This window comes from Aquarana catesbeiana, linkage group LG13 (assembly GCF_042186555.1).
Source record: "Aquarana catesbeiana isolate 2022-GZ linkage group LG13, ASM4218655v1, whole genome shotgun sequence".
Lineage (NCBI taxonomy): Eukaryota > Metazoa > Chordata > Amphibia > Anura > Ranidae > Aquarana > Aquarana catesbeiana.
In genome coordinates, this window is record NC_133336.1 from 127,731,024 (window position 1) to 127,756,560 (window position 25,537).

General features: G+C 43.3%; 1 protein-coding gene across 3 annotated transcripts in view; it reads left to right on the forward strand.

The window, feature by feature from the left end:
• The window catches only part of BAHD1 (bromo adjacent homology domain containing 1), a 303,162-nt gene extending 283,708 nt beyond the window's left edge, over nucleotides 1-19,454 (forward strand). For 2 of the 3 annotated variants that reach the window (XM_073609222.1, XM_073609221.1), the window contains exons 6-7: nucleotides 2,236-2,327; nucleotides 8,602-19,454. In XM_073609222.1, the coding sequence (XP_073465323.1) occupies nucleotides 2,236-2,327; nucleotides 8,602-8,791 (282 nt within the window). In that variant the 3' untranslated portion in view covers nucleotides 8,792-19,454. The remainder of the gene's footprint in view (nucleotides 1-2,235; nucleotides 2,328-8,601) is intronic. The other variant, XR_012237057.1, reaches the window with a different exon arrangement.
• Nucleotides 19,455-25,537: the final 6,083 nt, after the last annotated feature.

Sequence of the window (25,537 nt, forward strand, 5' to 3'; positions counted from 1 at the left end):
GTAATCAGAGAAGCTAATGTGATAACTGAGTATACAAACATTAGAAATAATTTACAGGCATATCCCACTTTTAAGTACACAATGGGACCAGAGCATGTATGTAAAAGGAAAATGTACTTAAAGTGAAGCAATCATTTTTTCACTTCTCGATGCATGTACTGCATTGCAATAGCCATTTACAGGCATAACTGATTACCTAGGCAAGCTGGCCAACCCCAAAATCAGATAAGTTATAGTTCTGGGTCCCCTCTTGGTGCTCCCCAAGTTTTGTAACCTTGTCACTTATGTTTCGGGAGCAGTGCCATGTGAAGCCGACCAAGATTTCCCATAGACGCCAATGTGTCCGTATTTGCGAGTGTACGTAAAGAGGGGGTATGCCTGTAATGATTATGGGGCTGCTGTTTTCTTGCTGCACATTATCTCATGTCATACGATGTTGTTTTTTTTTTTCCCCTGCATTTTGCATATGGTTTTGTTTTTAATGATTTCCCATGTAGATGCTTTTAATTTACCCTGCACCCCTGCTGTTTATATGCCATAGTTCTAGTCACTGCTCCCAACTGGATTTATTGTATTTGTTTCTTGTAAAGGTGCTTGTCTTTGTAAACTGTTTGCACTAAATTAGCATGTTTTACTTGTGTATACAGTGAGGGGAAAAAATGTTTGAGCCCCTGCTGATTTTGTACGTTTGCCCACTGACTGAAATGATCAGCCTATAATTTTAAGGGTAGGTTTATTTTAACAGTGAGACAGAATAACAAACATATCCAGAAAATGCATTTTTAAAGTTTTATTAATTGATTTGCATTTTAATGACTGAAATAAGTATTTGACCCCTTCGCAAAACATGACTTAGTACTTGGTGGCAAAACCCTTGTTGGCAATCAGAGGTCAGATGGTTGTTGTAGTTGGCCACAAGTTTTGCACACATGTCAGGAGAGATTTTGTCCCACTCCTCTTTGTACATCCTCTCCAAGTCATTAAGGATTTGAGCCGATGTTTGGTCGAATCTTCAGTTCCCTCCACATATTTTCTTTGGGATTAAGGGCTCGAGACTGGCTAGGCCACTTCAGGACCTTAATGTGCTGCTTCTTGAGCCACTCCTTTGTTGCCTTGGCTGTGTGTTTTGGGTCATTGTCATGCTGGAACACCCATCCACAACCCAATGCCCTGGCTGAGGGAAGGGACTTCTCACCCAAGATTTGACAGTACATGGCCCTGTCCATTGTCCCTTTGATGTGGTGAAGTTGTCCTGTCCCCTTAGCAGAACAGCATCCCCAAAGCATAATGTTTCCACCTCCATGTTTGACGGTGGGGATGGTTTTCTTGGGGTCATAGGCAGCATTCCTCCTCCTCCAAACACGGCGACTTGAGTTGAGATCTATTTTTGGTCTCATCTGACCACAACACTTTCACAGTTTTTCTCTGAATCATTAAGATGTTCATTAGCAAACTTCAGATGGGCCTGTACTTGTGCTTTCTTGAGCAGGGGGACCTTGTGGGCGCTGCAGGATTTCAGTCCTTCATGGCGTAGTGTGTTACCAATTGTTTTCTTAGTGACTATGGTCTCAGCTGCCTCGAGATCATTGACAAGATTCTCCCATGTAGTTCTATGGCGATTTCTCACACTGATCATTGAAACTACACGTGGTGAAATCTTGAATGGAGCCCCAGACCGAGGAAGATTGTTATTTTGTGTTTCTTCCACTTGCGAATAATCGCACCAACTGTTGTCACTCTCTCACCAAGCTGCTTGGCGATGGTCTTGTAGCCCATTCCAGCCTTGTTTAGGTCTACAATCTTGTCCCTGACATTCTTGGACAGCTCGTTGGTCTTGGCCATAGTGGAGAGATTGGAATCTGATTGCTTCTGTGGACGGGTGTTTTTTATACAGGTAACAAGCTGCGATCAGGAGCACTCCCTTTTAAGAGAGTGCTCCTAATCTCAGCGCGTTACCTGTATAGAATACACCTGGGAGCCAGAAATCTTGCTGATTTGATTAAAATTCAAATCGATTTATATCTTTTGAAATGTGTTTTTCTGGATATTTTTGTTCTGTCTCACTGTTAAAATAAACCTACCATTAAAGTTAGACTGATAATTTCTTTGTCAGTGGGCAAATGTACAATATCAGCAGGGGATCAAATACTTTTTTCCCCTCACTGTACAGTAGTTTATGAATGTATAAAGGTAACAAAATGAACCCACAATAACATCATTTTGTTCTCCTCATAGAATGAGATCTTTGCCTCCCGTCATCAGGATGAGAACAGTATTGCCTGTATCGAAGAGAAGTGCTACGTCCTGACATTTGCAGAGTACTGCAGGTAGGGAGTGCTCATTCCCCATACATTGCTTCCTTCTAAACAGGAGATCTTTCACTTACATGTAATAATTCTAATTCAAAGTAAACTATTAAAAATGAAATTAACTATAGGCTCTTTATTACTTATTAAACTGTGTAAATAATATATTGTTACACCTATAAAACCTCCAAATCACTCAAATGCAAATGCAGTATCAAGTTCCACATTGAGGCAGGTTAAAGCAGTATATGTCCCATCAAACTTTTACCTCCTCCCGCGCAATGTCCAGGAAAATACCCCAGAGTCTCCATTTTGCAACTAGACGCCAAAATGTTATGCTCATTAAGCTATCCCTGTGGCAAATCCTTGTTGGCGATATTTATCCACCAAACCAAAAGCCCTGCATCTAATTATGTTAAGAATCTCTTTCCTCTGTCTTTTGATGTTTTACAGCAATTTGTAGTGAAGGGTATGTGAAGTAGGGCACCATTGCCATGATGATAAAAGGAATAGCTGCTTTAACAATTCCCTTTGACAATGGGTTAACTACTGCAACCATGAATTTATAGCACAGTGGTACTCTGCCAAAGAGTGCAAGATTGTGATCAGAGGCTGACAAGCTGCCAATCACTTCCACACACCAAAAATGTGGATGCCCTCACCACTACAGCTACTTGCTGTCTACAATCTTTTGCGTGCCCTACTGCTGTCTGTCTCCTGGTTTCCTCTTTTGGTGTATGTACCCACATCACTGCCCTTTGGATCTCCCGGTCTCCGCCTTCTGCTGCCCCTTGGATCCCCCGGTCTCCGCCTTCTGCTGCCCCTTGGATCCCCCGGTCTCCGCCTTCTGCTGCCCCTTGGATCCCCCGGTCTCCGCCTTCTGCTGCCCCTTGGATCCCCCGGTCTCCGCCTTCTGCTGCCCCTTGGATCCCCCGGTCTCCGCCTTCTGCTGCCCCTTGGATCCCCCGGTCTCCGCCTTCTGCTGCCCCTTGGATCCCCCGGTCTCCGCCTTCTGCTGCCCCTTGGATCCCCCGGTCTCCGCCTTCTGCTGCCCCTCTGATCCCCCGGTCTCCGCCTTCTGCTGCCCCTCTGATCCCCCGGTCTCCGCCTTCTGCTGCCCCTTGGATCCCCCGGTCTCCGCCTTCTGCTGCCCCTCTGATCCCCCGGTCTCCGCCTTCTGCTGCCCTCGGATCCCACGGCCTCCGCCTTCTGCTGCCCTCGGGTCCCACGGCCTCCGCTCTCTGCTGCCCTCGGGTCCCACGGCCTCCGCCCTCTGCTGCCCTCGGGTCCCACGGCCTCCGCCCTCTGCTGCCCTCGGGTCCCACGGCCTCCGCCCTCTGCTGCCCTCGGGTCCCACGGCCTCCGCCCTCTGCTGCCCTCGGGTCCCACGGCCTCCGCCCTCTGCTGCCCTCGGGTCCCACGGCCTCCGCCCTCTGCTGCCCTCGGGTCCCACGGCCTCCGCCCTCTGCTGCCCTCGGGTCCCACGGCCTCCGCCCTCTGCTGCCCTCGGGTCCCACGGCCTCCGCCCTCTGCTGCCCTCGGGTCCCACGGCCTCCGCCCTCTGCTGCCCTCGGGTCCCACGGCCTCCGCCCTCTGCTGCCCTCGGGTCCCACGGCCTCCGCCCTCTGCTGCCCTCGGGTCCCACGGCCTCCGCCCTCTGCTGCCCTCGGGTCCCACGGCCTCCGCCCTCTGCTGCCCTCGGGTCCCACGGCCTCCGCCCTCTGCTGCCCTCGGGTCCCACGGCCTCCGCCCTCTGCTGCCCTCGGGTCCCACGGCCTCCGCCCTCTGCTGCCCTCGGGTCCCACGGCCTCCGCCCTCTGCTGCCCTCGGGTCCCACGGCCTCCGCCCTCTGCTGCCCTCGGGTCCCACGGCCTCCGCCCTCTGCTGCCCTCGGGTCCCACGGCCTCCGCCCTCTGCTGCCCTCGGGTCCCACGGCCTCCGCCCTCTGCTGCCCTCGGGTCCCACGGCCTCCGCCCTCTGCTGCCCTCGGGTCCCACGGCCTCCGCCCTCTGCTGCCCTCGGGTCCCACGGCCTCCGCCCTCTGCTGCCCTCGGGTCCCACGGCCTCCGCCCTCTGCTGCCCTCGGGTCCCACGGCCTCCGCCCTCTGCTGCCCTCGGGTCCCACGGCCTCCGCCCTCTGCTGCCCTCGGGTCCCACGGCCTCCGCCCTCTGCTGCCCTCGGGTCCCACGGCCTCCGCCCTCTGCTGCCCTCGGGTCCCACGGCCTCCGCCCTCTGCTGCCCTCGGGTCCCACGGCCTCCGCCCTCTGCTGCCCTCGGGTCCCACGGCCTCCGCCCTCTGCTGCCCTCGGGTCCCACGGCCTCCGCCCTCTGCTGCCCTCGGGTCCCACGGCCTCCGCCCTCTGCTGCCCTCGGGTCCCACGGCCTCCGCCCTCTGCTGCCCTCGGGTCCCACGGCCTCCGCCCTCTGCTGCCCTCGGGTCCCACGGCCTCCGCCCTCTGCTGCCCTCGGGTCCCACGGCCTCCGCCCTCTGCTGCCCTCCGATTCCCCCGGTCAGATGATCAGTGACACTATCCTCAATCTATTTCTCTAGCTCATATGGGTTCTGTTTATACCTCATTTTTCCCAAAAGATGATTTGTCTCGCCTGGTGTATACACTGTCATCACGCAATAATAATGGAAAAAGAACAAAAAAAACTCCCACTTCCCCCAACAAACGCGTTACACCCAACCACACATTGTATACACATAGTACACTGCATACATTACATAACGCCAGATGCCTGTTAATGCGGTGTGTTACATTAAGGCAGTCCATTCAGTTTGAACGCACCAACACACGCAATAATGCACATGACTTTTTTTTTTTTTCAATGCAGTGCACCACAATGCACAGCATGTGCTCTGATGTATTGCATTGTGGGTGTATCGTCCACTACCATATGGTGCATATGACGCCGTTCCTAGACTGTGTTTCCAAACTTGCTGTGTTGCAGTGCATTACTGCATGCGAGTTAAACATTGTCACTTTGCTCACTTAGGCTCCCAACCCACTGCATATCTCTACACTGCTCCCCAGCCCCTCCTGCCTCTCTAGCTTAGCCAGCGCAACATACCAACAGCTTTAACGTATGAAAGTGTATGTCCTTCTCTCATCTGATAGTGGTTCAATCACTGTCTTATGACGGAAAGGATGACATTACATAGTTGGTAAGGGTGAAAAAAGACATCAACCATCCAGTTCAACCTGTGGTGTGTGAGTGTGCTTGTGTTTGTTAATAGTACATTGCATGTGTATGTTGTGGTCGTTAAGGTGGCCATCTAATAGTTTTTTTTTAATCGATCAATGCCCCCTGCTGATACCACCACTTGTGGAAGAGAATTCCACATCCTTACCGCTCTGAGAGTAAAAAACCCTCTGTGCCGTTTATGGTTAAACCGATTCTCTTCTAATTTTAGTGAATTGGTTGCGTCTTTTTTAAAATTTTCCTTTCACTGAAAAGTTTTTCCCCTATGCTAGGGTTACCACTACTGTATTTGTACATCACTATCATATCCCCTCTCAAGGATCTCCTCTCCAGAGACAATAAGTTCAATGCTTGCAGTTTTTTCCCCATAGCTGATATCCTCTAGTCCCTTTTTATTAGCTTTGTTGCCCTTCTCTGGACTCTCCAGTTCCAAAACATCCTTCCTGAGGACTGGTGCCCAGAACTGGACGACATACTCAAGATGCTGGACCAGAGTCTTGTATAGTTTATAGTTCACCCCCCCCCCCCCTCCCCCCAGAGCCCTGATCTTAATGTACAGGCATACCCCACTTTTAAGTACACAATGGGAACAGAGCATGTATGTAAAACGAAAATATACTTAAAGTGAAGCAATATCTTTTTTTTTCACTTTTCAATGCATGTACTGCATTGCAATAGTCATTTACAGGCATAACTGATTACCTAGGCAAGCTGGCCGATCCCAAAATTTAATATGTTGGGTCCCTCTCGGTGCTCCCCAAGGTCCTTGTCCCCAGGGTAAGTGGGGTGCTCCCTGTCCCCAGGGGAGGTGGGGTGCTCTCACTTGTGACCGTGGCGCAGGGTCAGGTTGATGTAGATTCTGGCCAGCACGGTCTGGCTATGGCACTTGTGCCCATCTGGCTGTTGTAGTTTGTGAGAAAGCATAGAGTGCTGTGGCCGGCTGCTTTCCCAGCACTTATTTATTGTTGCTTCAGCTCCCTTTAGCAGCAGCACAGAGCCGATGTTTAGCATGGGAGGCCGCATCTCCACTCCATGGGCTCTCTGTGGGAGATCTCTGTGAAGGGACAGGGCTGGGAGACAAGCCTGTGGTGTCCTCCGTCATTCTGTGAAGCTGGCTCTCATAGGTTGCACAGTGCTGGAAGTTTGTCCAGCAGAAGTATGCGCCTACTGCGTGTGTTGGTGCGTTCAAACTGAATGGACTGCCTTAATGTAACACACCGCATTAACAGGCATCTGGTGTTATGTAATGTATGCAGTGTACTATGTGTATACAATGTGTGGTTGGGTGTAACATGTTTGTTGGGGGAAGTGGGAGTTTTTTTTGTTCTTTTTCCATTATTATTGCGTTATGATAGTGTATACACCAGGTGAGACAAATCATCTTTTGGGAAATATGAGGTATAAACAGAACCCATATGAGTTAGAGAAATAGATTGAGGATAGTGTCCCTGATCGCCTGACCGGGGGAATCGGAGGGCAGCAGAAGGCGTGGGATCAGAGGGCACCCCATATTGACAGAAAAACGCAGAATTGTTGACATTTTTGCAGATTTATTTAAAAAGAAAAACTGAAATGCCACATGGTCCTAAGTATTCAGACCCTTTGCTCAGTATTTAGTAGAAGCACCCTTTTGATCTATTACAGCCATGAGTCTTTTTGTGAAAGATGCAACAAGTTTTTCACACCTGGATTTGGGGATACTCTACCATCCAACCTGACAGAACTGGAGAGGATCTGCAAGGAGGAATTGCAAACGTTGGTGGACAGACATTTTTAGGTGTCTCCAGAGATGCTCAATTGGGTTTAAGTCAGGGCTCTGGCTGGGCCATTCAAGAACAGTCATGGAGTTGTGAAGACACTCCGTTATTTTAGCTGTGTGCTTAGAGTCCTTGTTCTGTTGGAAGGTAAATCTTCGCCCCAGTCTGAGGTCCTGAGCACTCTGGAGAAGGTTTTCGTCCAGGATATCCCTGTACTTGGCCGCATTCATCTTTCCCTCGATTGCAACCAATCATCCTGTCCCTGCAGCTGAAAAATACACCTACAGCATGATGCTGCCACCACCGTGCTTCACTGTTGGGACTGTATTGGACAGGTGATAAGCAGTGCCTGGTTTTCTCCACACATACCGCTTAGAATTAAGGCCAAAAAGTTCTATCTTGGTCTCATCAGACCAGAGAATCTTATTTCTCACCATCTTGGAGTCCTTCAGGTTTTTTTTTTTTTTTTAAGCAAACTCCATGCATGCTTTCATGTGTCTTGCACTGAGGAGAGGCTTCCGTCGGGCCACTCTACCATAAAGCCCCGACTGGTGGAGGGCTGCAGTGATGGTTGACTTTCTACAACTTTCTCCCATCTTCCGACTGCATCTCTGGAGCTCAGCCACAGTGATCTTTGGGTTCTTCTTTACCTCTCTCACCAAGGCTCTTCTCCCCCCGATAGCGCAGTATGGCCGTACGGCCAGCTCTAGGAAGGGTTCTGGTCATCCCAAACGCCTTCCATTTAAGGATTATGGAGGCCACTTAAGTGCAGCAGAATTTTTTTGTAACCTTGGCCACAATTCTGTCTCTGAGCTCTTCAGGCAGTTCCTTTGACCTCATGATTCTCACTGTGAGCTGTAAGGTCTTATATAGACAGGTGTGTGGCTTTACTAATCAAGTCCAATCAGTATAATCAAACACAGCTGGACTCAAATGAAGGTGTAGAACCATGTCAAGGATGATCAGAAAAAATGGACAGCACCTGAGTTAAATGAGTGTCACAGCAAAGGGTCTGAATACTTGGGACCATGTGATATTTCAGTTTTTCTTTTTAAATAAATCTGCAAAAATGTCAACAATCCTGTGTTTTTCTGTTAATATGGGGTGCTGTGTGTACATTAATGAGGGAAAAAAAAATGAACTTAAATGAATTTAGCAAATGGCGGCAATATAACAAAGAGTGAAAAATTTAAGGGGTCTGAATACTTTCCATTCCCTGTGTGTGTGTGTGTGTGTGTATGTATGTATGTATGTATATATGTGTATATATATATAATATTTTACAAATTTACAACTTATGGGTTTTTTTTTTTTTTTTTCCCCCCCATAGATTTTGTGCCTTGGTAAAGCGTCGAAGGGAGGGCTGTCCGAACAGGAAAGCCTTGATTGTCCCGCCCTCGGAAGAGTATTGCACCCCCATACATCGCAGGGTTCCAGACAGCACTGACTCCGAGTTAGTATTCCTTTGCCGACATGTGTACGATTTCAGACATGGTCGAATCCTGAAGAACCCACAATAATATAAACTTGAGCTTCAGGTGGATACATCTACATGCAAAATTGTCGTCAGATTGCGAGGCCTTTACAGCCCAAGACTCTTTCAGACAACATCCCAGCAACACCCCAAGCACAGAGGGGAGATGGGAACGTCTTGTAGTAGCCACTTGGCTCTGGATTCAGGAACAGAAACTGGTTTCAGTACTCAGCAGTTGAAAGCACAGCACTTCGTTAGAGATGAGCAGTAATTAAAAAGAAAATGAGAAAATATATATGTAACATATAAATATATATAAATATATTAAAGTATATATATTATATATATATATTGGGGAAAAATAAGCCAGTAAATCAGGACAGGAACCATGTGTGCAAGGTTGTGTAGAGATGCGTTAGTGCATGACTGGACTTAGTTTTGTTCAAATGCCTTAATATGTCACACAGGTCCCATTAAATCCACATAGAAGTGACATTAGTTCTGCACATTTATACAGGTTTTGTTTTTAATTTGTGCGGACTCTCCTCATTTGTTTTGAGAAGTATCTGTTGCTTATAAAGCATTTCTGCTGCCCCTTTTATTAATTTATAGCACACCCCAGCAATGAAGTGATCAATTTACCACCATATATGTTTTAGTTACTACTAGAACCCAAGTAAATTTTAGTTATATATTGCTAGTTTAAGTACTTTGAGTATTGTCTGCAATGGAATATTTAAAGGGTTCCTCAATATAAAATGTACCTTGCTTCCTTCTCACTTGTGGAGCAGTTTAAAGGTCTCCTTTTCTTTTGACTGTGGTTGGCTGGTTTAAGCTGGCTATACAGTATTAGATTTTTTTTTAACAGGTTCTTTTTTCAACTCTATACAGTGTGAATGGATGAATCTCCTGTTGCGGCTATCGTATTCTAACAGCTGGCACCAATGGCTTTCAGAATATTACCTAAACAGTGGCTGCATCTTACTGGATGCAGCCACTAAGATGCAGCCACTGTTACAGGCCACAGGCCGATAATTCCTGCTTGACTCCTTTAATTTTTCAGTCGAATGTTGGGCAGGAAGGTTGATGACAGGGTCACCTACCTAGCAAATGTTGGTTTAACAGGAACCAGATGAAATTTTCATTGCTCAGCTTACGTTTCCTGCCACAAAATACATACAGTCACAGAACATGGAAATTACTTTTCAGCAAATTGTTCAGGATTTTCAGGTACAACTCAGCTGCAAGATATACAGTGGATATACATGCAGCACATAATAGTGTCAGTTATTTCATTAACTGAAACAAAAGTTTTGGAAACCTGTCATAACAGATATAGGGTATGTTATTCTGTACACAGCCGTAACATGTCTCTTCATTCTTATTAGTTCCTAGTGAATTCATAGGCCACCTTTACCCTTTATTATAGGCTCAGCCCACATTAGGTTGCCCCGAGTCTGTACACATTTTTACAAGCTCAAATTAAAGGCATTGATTGGATAATAGAAACATTCTTTGATTGACCTCTATCCCTTCAATTTAACAAAAGGGGTGTATCCTCTACCCATACCACTCCCTTTACCCAAAGCTAGAGCATCCGTGTGTATCTTCAGTGAAGCTGTGTGCTGACATAATTGTATTTTTTTCACTATTATAATGGACAGAATTTTGTCTGTCAGGAGCTCATAGCTACAGAATAACTAGAAACAGCAAAAGACCAGGGGTGGGTGGTGAGACTTTCTATTTTGCTATACCGGGGATATAATATTTTTTGTAACACCCATAGAATTCATTTTAATCCTACATTTCATTTTCACATTGAATGGGCTTTCTCACAGTGGAAGAACCCTGGTAATGAACTGCTCTGTGCATAGGCAAACTTGCCGGGTAATTACCTAAAAAGGATCATAACACTCCACTGCACAGAGGTGATCAGTAGCAGCGTTTAGCCCTTTCAGGGAAAAAGAGTACTTTAAACCAATAATGACTTGAAGGATGCTTCATTTTCAAGGTAGTGTTTTATCAAAGTTTACTGACTTGGCCTTCTGAAAGAAAGATGTCACCTTCCTTGGCCATTACAAGAGACTAATGATATGACTTGCATTGTAAAAAAATCTGCTACCTGATTGCTCAATTTGTTTGCCATTTGCCTTATGTGTATACAATCTAGATATACTTTTATTTATCAGAAAGACAGATGTTAAATTTTAATGAGTGAAAAAAAAATGAACCCACAAAAAAGAACAAAAAAAAAAACCAAAAAAAAACCAAAGGACATTTATACCAGAAAACATGAAATGACATTACTGGTAGATAAACTCTGTAGCTTGCACTAATGAATAAATAACACTGTATCCATACTTTAGATTCTGTAATCACTAGTTTAAATTGGAGATCTGCATTTTCAGTTTTAGCCAAGCCAAATTTAGAACACAAAAACCAGGACCGTAGGAAAGAGTTTCCAGAAACACGCTTTAATAATTCTGTGCTCCCAGAGAAATTTTGGATATTTTGACAGTACCAAAGAGTTCTATACTTATAAGACATTATTACTGAGCCACCTGGCAGAAGTTGTTGTTTTTTTATATATATATATATATATATATAGCCTGTTTAATACTGTGATATTCGTTTGCATTGTTTAACAATTCAGGACTGGAGGGCTGTGATAAAATTTAGACCAGTCAGCTGAGATATTGGCATTTAACTCCATCCAACATGAAAAGTCAAGTAAGACTGTGAAGGTATATCCGTGGAAGCTGTCACCATGACTTTATTTTTTTGATTTGGGCAGGCTTCTTTGATTTATGCATTCAGTGAAGTTTAAATTCTAAATTCCCATGCTGCATCACTTTTCTAGGGTACTTGTTAGTGCAGGCACTGAATGATACAAAAAAACTATCCACTAGGGGAATGGTGAGACGCATCGGGGTTTTGTGATACCCAATAACTAACCGGTAAGTGTAGACACAAAATTGGCATTGGTTTTCTTACCGATTTTGTGTCTGTACTTACTGGTTATTGGGTATCCTAAAACCCCGGTGCTCCCTCACCTTTCCCCATTTCCCTAGTCTGTAGTGCTTTGCTTATATTTGGGGTTGATACCCACGATTGAGATCTCTTTGGCCGTATTTGGGATAATTATATATAGCACAGAATGATACCCTCAGAGCTTGCCTCAGCAATTACCACTACCTTATTTCTATTCTCCTTGGCTCCCTTTTAGCCAAATTCTGCCATAATTATACTTTTCTGTACATTTTCCCTGTTGAGGATTTTGAGGTAGTCACAGATCCCCTGCAAACGATGTGTATGGAAACGCTCCCCCAGTTGCTTTCACAACAAGTATCACATAGGAATGCACTTAAGGCTGATATACATGACCTGAATATCAGCTGGTATTGGCCGGTGCAATAGAAACTGGGCAACATTCGGACAATGTGTACAGCAGCCTGTCCAACGAAAGAGCCAGCAGCCAATTGGGCATGTCCCCCTGTCAAAACACAATAGCTTAGTGGGTATATCGCTGAGAACATCATAGTTAGTACAGTGAGCTCCTCCCCAGCCTGCTGGGTTGAACTAAAAAAAACGAATGGCGTGTACCAGGCATTTAGTGTTTTATCCTATCAACAAGCAATAAATGAACATTTCCTGAGAAGGTTTCTAAAGGCATAGGGTAAAAAAAAGGTCATGAACAAATTCTATTTCCAAGTACTGTCTTCTTGTAGAAGAATGAAAACCTTTTTTTTTTTTTTTTTTTTTTTTTCTTGCATGGATTTTTACTTGATTTGACCCTAATGAATGAAGATGCTCCTATACAGAATAATAATTGGAGCCTGTTTAGCTTTTCTCAGTCAGTATACAGTACAGATGTAACTCTTTATTACGGACCTAAAGGGTTTCAGCATATGACATCACCCTTGTCAGGGCACTGAGGGCAGATGAAGGGAGTAAGCTAAGTACATGATCTATTTTTTTTTCTTACAGGTAGATTTTTCAACTAAGCTGACCATGTATTTTACTGCAAGGTCCATGTTAAAGAGTATTTAACTTAGTTGTTGTACAAGGCTCAAAACATGCCCATCAGGCTTTGCTTTATCTTAAAATGTTGCATCGTTTGGTGTTGAGCTCTATACATATACCCTGTAGTGAAAACCTGTACCAAAGTATGGAGGCTGCCATTGCTGACCTGAGTGTTCTGTGGCTGGTATGCTGACCCAACAGCTTCATCATTTTCTGAGTCCGAAACTTAGAATAAGTATGTAGATTAACATGTCTACCTATTATGACAGCTATCCAAATGAAAAAGAGCTCCGCAAATGGCAGCCTCCATCTCCTGGTACAGTTTACCTAAAAAGTAATTCCATGCATACCAAAAGCTAAACTAGTGCATGTTTATGTTGGATGTAAGTTGAACTCTATCACAGCAAACTAATGACTTTCTGTACTATTGTACATCAGTCCACTGGCCTGTATTTTTTTTTTTTTTTTTTAATCGGGTCTTGCCCATAAAGCCTTTGTATGATTAGGCTGAATTTTTGTGTTCTGGTGCCAAAAGATTAGCTGCTCTTAATTTTACTGAGGATTTGATAAATTTCATGTTGGTGTAGCAAGATGCTCCACCAGCTCTTCATAAGAGAAGCTGCAAGCTGTAGGGTTTACATTTTGCCGTATGGGGATGTTTACTTTAGAATACAGGAAGCAGTGATGTCATATCAGTACTTTAAAAACTAAACCACATTTCCTTCAGTTTATGTGGAGCTTGATTAGGGAGACTGGTGCATGTATCTGTCTGCCTATAGAGCTGACCATGAGTACTTGTTTCTGTGAATTTCCTCTATCAGTCTTCTTTCCCTCCCTCTTCCTGCTACTATCTCTGTACCTGTGAAATCAGTGGAGCTGATGTACAGGTTTGACAGGCAAAGAAAGAAATTCTGTAGAGGATCTTCACATCACGTTCCCCAATCACTCTCTACCCCAAAAAAGAGTGGAGATTTCTGCTCTTGTTGCTTTCAAACTATTTCCAGAATATGAAATTGGTGTAAGTTTAAGGAACAGTCTCGTATGCCTCGAACCAGTTTTTACATTGCGTTTTTTTTTTTTGTTTGTTTTTTTTGTTTTTTTTGCATTCAAGGAAGAGCATTACAGCCTATTTTATGCTGAAATAAACTGTTTTTGAATCCATGTTAAGTTTCCATAACTGGCTTGAAAAACGGCTCTAAGCGATTTTGTGAAGTCTGTATATTGCTTAATTTCAGTAATTTTTTTTATCTCTGGATTGTTTCAGCTTTTTTATCAGATCTTTCCTAGATTTTACTTTTCATCCAATTAAATGGTCAGAATGTTTTCAAATTGTGAACTTGCACAGGTGTGCATTTTTTAATTTCAAGTTTTATTTACAGAACAGTGAGTCCTTGTTGGCTTGGGGAAGGCTAAAAAAAATGGAATTTCAGAACATTTTGTTTTTTTGTTTGTTTTTAGGTTGTAAATCTGCAAAACCCTCAGACCTGCAGTGAAAGTATCAGTAGAAAGTGTTGATATTTTCTAACTCTGGGCTTACAACACTAAAATGCTGAAAGCTAATTTTTGGTTGGCACTTTATTACATAGTAGGTGAGGTTGAAAAAAGACACAAGTCCATCAAGTCCAACCTATGTGTGTGATTATGTGTCAGTTATTATGGCACTAAATTGCTAGTTTCATAAAGACATTAAATGCAGTACATATGGTCGTTTTCCATCTCCAAAAACAGCACTTGATGGGTTTGTCCCATCAGCGTAATTTAAAAAAAATATGTGTAAACCTTTTTTTTTCCTGTTGGTAATGTGTTAAAAGTGTAATACATGGCTACTTAGGGAACACTTCATGACTTTAAAACTTCTTTTTTTTTTAGTGCATAAGCCATTTCAATGTAATCATTGTTCAAACTTGGCCCATGTTGTGATGTTTTTTTTTTAACCAAAAAAAAAAAATCATTAAGATTAACAAAATGTAGGTTGGGATGAATTCTGCTTGTTCAAGTAGAAATGCACCCATAGTTTTGAATAGGTGAGTCAGGTGTGCAAAATATTACCCTAATTTCCTTGCTACTATGACCTGTATCAAGGTTATTTTATGAGCTCCTCAGCCTCCAAGCCTTCTTTAAAGCCAAGTGCATTCAGTTTGAAGTGAATTGTGTACCCTGCCAATTCTTGTAACTCTAGGAGGATCCATTAGAACGATTTATAGCATTTTTAATATAAAAAATTAAATGCTCTTTTTCAGCTGGAATATAGAATTATTTTCATACCCGTCAGTTTTACCAGTTGTGTAATTATATTACAAAGAATCCATCTGGGGAGCTGGACTCATCAATTGGACTTTGTGATGAACTCTACAGTGGTATAAATTCTAGTGGGCATTTCTGCCAACTATTATGGGTAGGTAGAATGGATGTTAAAACAACTCTGTCACAAAAAGTAAACTCCAGAAAGCAGATGTTTCTGCGTATAATAGCATACTTCACCCAGTCTCCCCATTTCCCACCTCGCTCACTGTTCATGTGGCTGAACACTGCTCCAGTAAAGAGAAAACATCTAGCTAAAGTCTTTTTAGAAGCCCTCCATTCTGGGAGTGTCAATCTTGTGTCCCCCCACTGCACTCTATGGTTCCTCCTGCTGATCCCTACATCCACTAGTTTACTGGCATGTGAGCACCCACTGGAGCACCCACTGAGTGTAGGTGGGGGACACAGGAGATCGACCCTTCTAGAATGATTAGTTTCTTTAGGGCCCTCAGGTGACGATTCCACTTCACTGGAGCAGTGTTCAGCAGTACAAGCAGTGGGAGAGGTAAGCATTTCTTCTTTGCAGAGACATCTGATTTTAGAAGTTTAATTTTTGCAGCAGTCACTTTGCAGCAGTTTGATTTTTCTCACTTTTTTTATTTTTGATCAGTTTTAAAGGGTAAATTCACCTCTTTAAAAAAATGCACGTTTGAGGTAAAAAAAAAAAGTGCATTTATGATTTTTTTTTTTTCCTCAGAAGCCCACAAAGCCTTTCCCCTGTGATCAGTGGATCACAGGTGCATTGTCAGGCTCCTGCATATTCTTCCTACTGCTCTGTGTCTGTACATCTGTATGGCCTGTCCATTCCAGATCTGCAGGAAAAGTAAATGGACTGAATTCACTGATCAGCATGGTCACAGTCAATTGAGAACTACAAGCTGTCTGCCACGGTGCTGGGCAGGACTTGTAGTTTATTCATTCACAGATCTGAATAAATGACGCGGATGCGTGGAAAAAAGCTCCGCACAGCCGATTTCAAAATCTGACAGCAGCTGCTGAGGAGTGGAACCCCTGCCCTGATGGTACGGGGGAACTCAGGAGGTGAGGGGGGCTGCTGCATAGTAACATATTACATGATACTCTAAATATGGGTGAAACATGTTACTACAGCTGAACTTTAAGCTGGCCATACACTTTGTGTTTTCATTCAGCCACCAGGTTAAATGAAAAAAAAAAACACTACAGATTCCTCAAATCCACACAAACGAGGTGAATAGAGAAGTCCATTTGTTTAAAACTAGTAACAGTCTGGTGTAACTGAGTGCCAATGTTCCGCTTCTGCATCATTATGATACCCATCATTATGATACCCTTGATAAATAGTTAGCCGGAGGTAGAAATGCACAGCACAAGGGCTTTAACAATTGCCAATCTTGGAAAATGGGCCACAGGGGTAATATGTAATATTTTCAAACCAGCATCAGGACACCTCCCTTTGGAAAAATGTTATAACATTCTTTTTTTTAATGAAAATAAGTTCATATATTCTACAAATTGACACTTCCAGCTTGCAAAGACAGATGGGTCCACACTGTTCTTTATTCTTTGGATAATAAAGCTATATATAAAGAATAAGTTCCATAACTGTTGGATTGGTACTGCCATTACAACACCAACCTTTTAATTTTTGCAATAACCTTTCGCTGACAGCATAACGTGGATTAGGTATTGTGCCACTTTTATTGTATAGTCAATACAAATTGTCTTTACTTCCTTTAAACTATTTTTTGGGAAAAAATTTTAATCCTTGAGAACAGAATTGCTGTTGTAGACCAAATAATAGATTTTCCTCATACAAATGCTGTTTCATTTATATACCAATATATCTTATTTGTATCTAGCATCTAACATTGTGGATTCAGAAACAACACCACCTTTTTACAAAGTCAGTATTATAATGAAGTTTTTTCACCTATTATAATGAGAGAAAAAAACAAAATTATATATAATCTCTCTCCTGTCTTTAGAGAAATATAAGTGCTGCTATTGTTGACCTCCTTCAGAAAATGCAAACGCTTGAGACTGATTATGAACATCAGAATGCTATAAGGCCTAATTCCAGCTTCTGCACTTTTAAATAGTTTAATTTCTTTGACTCCTGCTAATAGAAGAGCAGCAGACCTTACTGCAATAATAACCTTCTCCCCTGCACTGTCTTCCACTGTCTGTCCTGTTCAGTAGCCTTCCTCCCCAACGCTCCCTTAGTGCCCAGTGAGTCACGGCCATACTATATGTAGTTATTTGAACTATCTAAGGTGCTGTCTGGCAAGGGCATTTCTGGTTGTGTGATTGGCTCTAATCAGTCCACCAAGAAATGCTCGTTGTGGAAGATTGGCCTAGTTTCTTGCACCTGCGAAACAAATGCATGTTTGGGTTTGAAACCCCACAGCACCATACCACACATCACTCCTTTGTGACTTGTGTGGGCTGTACCAGTCAGCCCACTGGCCACTAAAGGATGGTATACTTCTAGGCTGGCAGCAGTCACTTGACTAACACTTTTGAGTACTTACTTTTCTGGTACTTACTAATAGTTTTTATTTTATTTTTTTTCCTTTAATGCAAAATGTTGTAGTAGGAAAGGGATTAGTTAATTTGTTTGGATCCTGAAATTGGGCTTTCAGCATACAAGTTCCAGGTCGTTTCATATCGTTCTTGGTCAATGATTAAAAATATTAGAATAGTTTCAGTAGTTGAGCAAATAGCATTTTCAGATGATGGGGATCAGTGGTGGCAGCTTCCATGTTTTTCTTTCTTTATGAGTTCTGGACTTGGTTCACTAACCATCCAAGATGAGATAAAGTAGTCCTTGGTGAAAACCGAGCAACGTTAAAAAAAAAAAAAAAAAAAATCACATAGCTCTGAGAATCCATGTTTCTGGACCCTCTTAGCAGTCAGCCAATTGCAAAGTAACAGTGGAGAAGCCATTCAATTTCTACTAAATTGCACAAAACCATTTTAACATAACAGTTTTTGCTTAAATATTTAGACTTGCCTCTTCACTTTGTGGCCATAACAATAATCTGAGTTTAAACAAAATAGTTTATCAAGCAAAATACGTCAAATCCTCTTGTCTGTTTTTTCTCTGCCACACTTAACTAGATTATTAAAACCAAATGACGCCCATTTCTTTTGTATTGGGACTTATTTTTATGTATCTAAGCTAAACTAATCAATACTGTATTACACAGAGAGAATGGAATTGGAAAAATGAAATATTTACAAGAACCTGTGATTTGGATAAATTGTACATACTAGGTTAAATCTTGTTTAACTGAGGTATAGAGAAGTTGACTATAGCAGAAAAGATCGCTATGTTAGAGAGCAGAATTTACACATTCCATAAACCTGGACAGACACAATATATTTATGGTTTGTAATTTGGCCAACATAGCCTACAGTTGTCTAATACAAGGTCATAACAATGGGTCTAATATTTAAAATGGGCTTATGCATTATGAAGATCTTGGTTCAACCAATGAATTACTGTGTAGAAACCGGTCAATAGCCTTGTGTAAAAAGACTGTTGATGGTCAGTAACCAAATACATCCAGATAACCTTCAACATTTTACATTGTGGAATGAAAGCTAATTTGTGATTAGTAAACTATAGCTCTTGGCACATTATGTTTAAAGCTGAACTCTAGGAAAACAGCTAATTACTAAGATGAAATACAAGGGAACGGTTTTACTTGCCAAAAGATTTTTTTTTTTGGTCCATCCAGGCCTAAGATCTACACAAAACACAGCCCAGCCTGGCAGGAGATGAGATCCAAATTTTCTCAGCTGCAGTTCAGTAATACTTTCAGATCTTTATCCTTCACCACCCTGTGACTGGACAGTGAAAGGAAAAGACGTAGTCTGATGACCCCATTTGTGTCACTCTGCTGTCTTCTATCAGTAAGTTCCCTTGTACTGCAAAACAACTGAATGGCTCTGTGTTCTGCTTCTTCCTCCCCCCAGTCTGAGTTCTGCTGTAAAGGGAACTGTAAGAGGCTGATGGCAATATAAATTCCACTTAATAACAAAAAAATTGAATGATGTATTAGTGTATACAGAGCTGCAATAATTTGTCTTTTATATCTGTCTGCATTTCAGCTTTAAATAGAAATCCTATAGATTGCAGCTATCATAACAACCAAAATGCTGCTGGATTTAACATTACAAAACATGAAAAGCCTGACAAATATATATAAGCAGTCTTCAGCTCTTGTTAAACTCCACCTCAGATGTATTTTAGGATTTGTTACAGTAGGCTTGAAATATATTTACTATGCATAGTCTGTTTAGGAAGATGTTAATTGCATTGGCCAGTTCAGAATTACTGCATCTATACAATGATTTTTGCTAAGGGTGTGTCTTTTTTTTTTTTTTTTTTTTTTTGTTTTTTTTTTTGTTTTTTTTTTTCCTTGTACAAATGTCACTCATGTGAACCCAATGCATGTTTTCACTGCAGAACATACACATAAGCGTTGTTACAAGCCAATGACTGCTGAATTTGAGTTCTATCACTCCTTCAAGCAGCATGTTGTGAATCGTTTAGATTTGTCTTAGATCAATGATTTGGTTTTTCTTGTGTTTTTTTTTTTTTTTTTTTTTTTTTGTTGTTTTTTTTTTTTTTTTTTAATTTGCTTATCCAGTAAACTATTAGAACTTTTTGAAACTGAAAATGCAGTTGTTAGATTTAAAAATGGTGGGGAAATACTGAATACATGTAAAATCTATTTTAGTTGATGATTTTGTAAAATGCACTTTTTTCAGTCTCCCAGATCTGTATTTCAATGTTTACAGATGGAATGGAAAACATTCCCTATAATCTTCTGTGAAAAAATATATTAGAATTAATTCTTTAAAATAAAAAAAAAAATACATTTCATCGGTTGTATTTTTCTTGGAAATGATCCTTGATATATTTTGTGTTTTTGATTCTATAGAGGTTTGTACAGGTGTAAACGTTGACTTTCTACCGATACATATAGTTGTCAACCTGATCAGACTGTGGCTCATTTCCCATGACTACAAAAAGAGGTTCCCTTAAAGGGACCCTGTCGCCAGACCATTCATGGCAACAAAATTCTCCCCATAAGGTTATATATATGCATTTAAATACAGGTACTTCTATAGAGCTGTCAATTTAGTACTTTACATGATACAGGTATATTGTACATTCACATCAGTCCCTGCCCTCAAGGAGCTTATAATCTAAGGTACCCAACTCACATTCATGCATACAAGGGCCAATTTAGACCGTATCCAATAAACTTTTTCTTCTCCCTTCGTCTTTCAGGACAGCACCTGGAGAGAGCGCAGCTCCACCCACTTTCCCAGGAAACACTGCAGTCAGTTTCTTTAAAGACCGGACACTTCCACCATGGCCTCAGTTGTAGTGTTTCCTCTGCCATGGTGGAAGCGCTGCAGGGAACCAGGGGTGTGCTGTGCTTTCTCCAGGTGGGGAAAGTATTGGGCATACCGGTAGAAGTTGTTTCTTTTTTCTCTCAAGACAGCCCAGCATCCTCCCTTACGTGTGGTGGATTCTCCGGCGCCCCCTCCTCTTCATGCTCGGCGAGAGCCAGGCTGCTATGGGTTCCGCTCCTACAGACCGGCGGCATGGCTGTGGAGAGGCGAACGGCATCTACTTTACAGTCCCTCACGCCTTCCGGGTTCGGATGACGAGCGCGTCATTCCGCCCGGGGGCGGGGCCTCGAGCAGCGCGACGCGGCTTCCAGTTCTGGCCGCTGAAACGCAGGACGAGGGGGCGGTCTTCTGGCTGACGTAATTTCCAGCCCTCACATCGGTGAGCGGCCCGGGAAAATCAAATAAAGGACCACAGACGCCGCTGTAGTCCTGTCAGCAATGGAGGACGATCAGACGGCAGTGGCAGGAGCAGGAGCCACAACAGTCAGCCAGGCCCAGGTAAGCAGGGACATTGGTCACTGTTTTTTTCTTACTCTATGGGCAATTATTGTATGTATATTCCCTTCCTAAAAGGGGGAAAGGGGGCCTGCAGATCACTTTTCCTGTGTACTAGAAGGAGAAATGATTGATTAATTGGTTGGAAGTGGATCTGTGGGGTGATTCACTGGCTGGGGAACAAGACATAGGGGTTAAGGGGTTAACTTCCCTTTGGTTTTTTTGTTTCCTTTGTACAGCATGTAATCTGTTTTTGAAATGTTGGTTCAGCAGATATCTTTTTTCCCTTGGGATATTTCAGAAGGCTAAAGAAAAGACCAAGCATGTCTCCCCTATTATTAAGAGGAAATGTCCATCATGTAAAGGTCTACTGAGGGATTCCTGGACCAATATATTATGCAGGTCCTGTATTGCAGACATAGTTAAGGAGGAAACTGCTCCTGCTATTCCTGGGACTCGGCAAGGAGAATTGCTGAGCTCTTTCAGGAAGGAACTGGCGGACACCTTTGAATCCTTCAGATCCTATCTGGATAGATGCCCAACTGCGTCTAGCAGCACGGTCCCCCGTTCTTCTGTTTCTGCATCCAGAGGGGGCAGTGACTCGGAGGAGGAAGTATGTAGTGCTTTACCAAACTCTGACGAAGAAGCGGAAGAAGAGAATGAGACTTCTTCTCCTTCTAGGTACAAACTATCCCTTGAGGAGGTGGATGATCTGCTAAAGACAATACACACTTCCCTTAACATCACAGAGGATAAAACTCAGTTATCCTTACACGATAGGATGTTCCAGGGCTTGGGGGAGGAAAAACAGAGTTTTTCCAGTACACAAGTTTCTATCGGAAACCATTAAAAGGGAATGGAAAGATCCAGAAAGAGCCCCTTTCTTTTCTAAATCCCTTAAGTGGAGATTTCCGTTTGACGAGGATAGCTCACATATCTGGAACAAAAAACCAAGACTTGACGCGGCGTTTTCCCAGGTATCAAGAAATGCTGACCTGGCATTTAAGGACATGGGTATCCTTAAGGATACCATGGATAAGAAGGCAGGTGTGGGATTCATCCTTAGCAAATTTGAAACCAGCCATGGCTAAAATGGTGGTAGCCAGGAACCTGAAACACTGGCTGGAACAGCTGAAGGCTCATATTGAGGCGGGGACGCCTCGTAAAGATCTGCTAGATACACTCCCGGTGTTACTAAAAGCGGTAGGGTATATAGCAGATGCTTCAGCTAAATCAATCAGAATGTCAGCCAGATCCTCAGCTTTAATAAACTCAGCTCGCAGGGCTTTATGGGTCAAGACATGGACAGGGGATACTGCCTCAAAAACAAAATTGTGCGGTCTTCCCTTTTAAGGGAGATCTGGTGTTTGGCCCAGAGCTTGAAGCCATACTTGACAGAACGGCTGACAAGAAGAAGGCTTTCCCTATAAAGAAAAAGGTGATTCCGCAAGGCAATAAGAATTTTTCGTGCTTTTCGGAAAACCCCAGATACCAAGGAGACAGGCTATAAAAGGCCATGGAAATCTCAAAGAGGGAGGGGCAAGTCAGGAGTACTATTTCGCCCCCCTGCCACAAATACAAAGACCCAGTGACTGTCATCCAACTGTGGGAGCAAGGTTACAAACCTTCTTTTTACAGTGGAAGACTATAACGAACAGCCAGTTTATCCTCAAGACAATTTTGGAGGGTTACAGGCTGGAATTTTCTCAACCCCCACCTGTGCGTTTTTACATAACCCAGGCTCCCCGAGACCCAGAGAAATCTGTAGCAATGACATCTATCTTACAAGAATTGATGCTACAAAGGGTGATCACGAACGTACCTCCCAAGGAAGTAGAACAGGGGTGCTATTCGCACATATTTCTGGTAAAGAAGCCTTCAGGCAAATTCAGACTAATTCTGAACCTGAAGATTCTCAACAAAGCTATCAGGTACAAAAAATTCAAAATGGACACAATTTTTTCAGCGAAGAGTCTTCTGACCCCAAACTGTTTTATGGCGTCCATAGACCTGAGAGATGCATATCTACATGTGCCAATAGCACCAGCATCCCAGAAGCACTTAAGATTTGCAATAAAAATGGGGGAATCAACCCTACATCTCCAGTTCAGAGCTCTCCCCTTTCGGGCTGTCATCCTCTCCGAGGATTTTCACAAAGATCTTAGCAGAGGCCTTAGCCCCACTCAGAGTGGAGGGAGTATCAATTCTACCTTATTTAGACGATCTACTAATTTTTGCCAGAACAAGGGACCTATTAGTAAAGGATCTGGAAAAGACAAAGAGACACTTGGTCAGTCTCGGATGGATAATAAACAAGGAAAAGTCAAACTTGATTCCATCACAGACAATACAGTTCCTGGGCTATACTATTAATTCCATCCAGGAGAGAATCTTTCTCCCCGAGGAGAAAATAGAGAAGCTTCAGGGTGCGGTAAAGAAGACACAGACAAACATGCCAATCTCCATCAGGGCAGCTATGTCGGTCTTAGGGCTACTCACTGCAACTATACCAGCAGTGCAATGGACACGTCTACATGCAAGGGAGCTCCAGCAGGCAATTTTGACGAATTGGTCTTATGGAGAGTCCCTGGAAAAGTTGATAAAGATGCCTCCGCAGGTTCAGAGGAAGCTTTGGTGGTGGAGAAACCACTCAAACCTGGACAAGGGCCTACTCTGGGGCTTTCCCTTGGAGAAAAGGCTGACATCAGACACAAGTTCTTGGGGTTGGGGCGCCCACCTGGACAAACAGATGGTTCAGGGGAGTTGGACAGACTGGGAAGCCAGAAGATCCTCCAATTGGAGAGAACGAAGGGCTATTCTCCTGGGACTATGGGCTATTAGTCCGGGGCCATCATGTCCAAGTTTTATCGGACAACGCCACAGTAGTGGCATACATATCAAGGCAAGGAGGAACGAGGAGCAGGACCCTGCTATCCTCTGCACTTCAAATTCTATCCTGGGCAGAAAACAACCTAAAATCCATAACAACAATACATCTGAAGGGAGATTTGAACCTTCTAGCAGACTTTCTGAGCAGAGAAAGAATACTAGAAGCAGAATGGAGTCTGAACACAGAAACATTCCAAAAATTAATAGAGAGATGGGGAGTGCCCCAAATAGATCTTTTTGCATCCAAGAAGAATACAAAGGTAAAGGCCTTCTTTTCACTAAACAGGCAGGATCAGGCGAAAGGATTGGATGCACTAGCACATCCGTGGAACTTCCAGTTGTGCTACGCCTTTCCCCCCTTTCAGATGATCCCTCTGGTCTTAAAAAAGCTACAAAAAGAGGCCACGCGTATGATTCTAGTGGCTCCTTTTTGGCCCAAACGGGCTTGGTTTGCAACAATACAGAGGATGATGGTGGAACCTTATTGGGTGCTTCCACTGCGGAAAGATCTCCTAACGCAGGGACCCCTTCATCATCCAAATACCGAGCACGTCAGGTTGACAGGGTGGTTACTATGGGGCAGATGAAGAATAAGGGTCTTTCAGATAAACTGGTCTCTACCCTTTTGAATAGTCGGAAGGAGGTTACCAGAGCCATTTATTTCAAAACGTGGAAGCAGTTTAATTGCTGGTGCACAGCTAAGAGGCTCTCACCACAAGAAGTTGTTCCAGTTCTAGAGTTTCTCCATGAGGGAATGGAGATGGGTTTGGCAGCTAGCACCCTGAAGGTGCAGGTAGCTGCATTATCGGTTTTCCTTGAGAGACAATTATCTAAGGAGCCGCTCATTATTAGATTTTTCAGGGCGTTGGCCAGAGCTAGGCCAATACCTTTTAAGTTTTTTCCCAGATGGGACCTGTCTTTGGTTCTACAAGGTCTAATCAAAGGGCCTTTTGAACCTCCAGAGGAAGCATCAATCAGGCTATGGTCGCTAAAGCTAGTCCTGTTAGTAGCAGTTACGTCAGCTAGGAGAGTAAGCGAGTTGCAAGCTCTTTCCATAAAAGAACCCTTTTGTTATATTTTTCCAGACCGGGTAAAGCTAAAAACTGACCCGGGTTTTCTGCCAAAGGTGTCAACAGCGTTTCATAGGGCACAAGAAATAGTTCTCCCTACTTTTTGTCCTGACCCATCCAGTTCTAAGGAGAGGTCTTTCCTTACCCTGGACATGAGAAGGTGTTTATTACACTATATAGAAATAACAAAAGATTTCAGAAGATCAAATTCTCTTTGTTCTATTCTCTGGACCACGTAGGGGGTATAGTGCGTCCAAAAATACCATAGGTAGATGGCTAAGAATGGCCATCAGTGAAGCTTATAGAGCTTCAGGGGCAGAGCCCCCTAAGGGGATAGTGGCCCATTCAACAAGGGCAGTAGCAACGTCCTGGGCAGAGAGGGCAGGGGCTTCTCCGGGTCGGATCTGTAAAGCGGCCACGTGGACAAGTTTCTCCACCTTCACCCGCCACTACAGGTTGGACTTGCTATCAGCAGCGGAACAATCATTCGGCAGGAAAGTCCTGCAGGCGGTGGTCCCACCCTAGAGTAAGTACTCTCTTATCTCCAGGTGCTGGTATTCTGGACACTTCTGGGTATTCTGTGGCATTTAGTGTGCCAA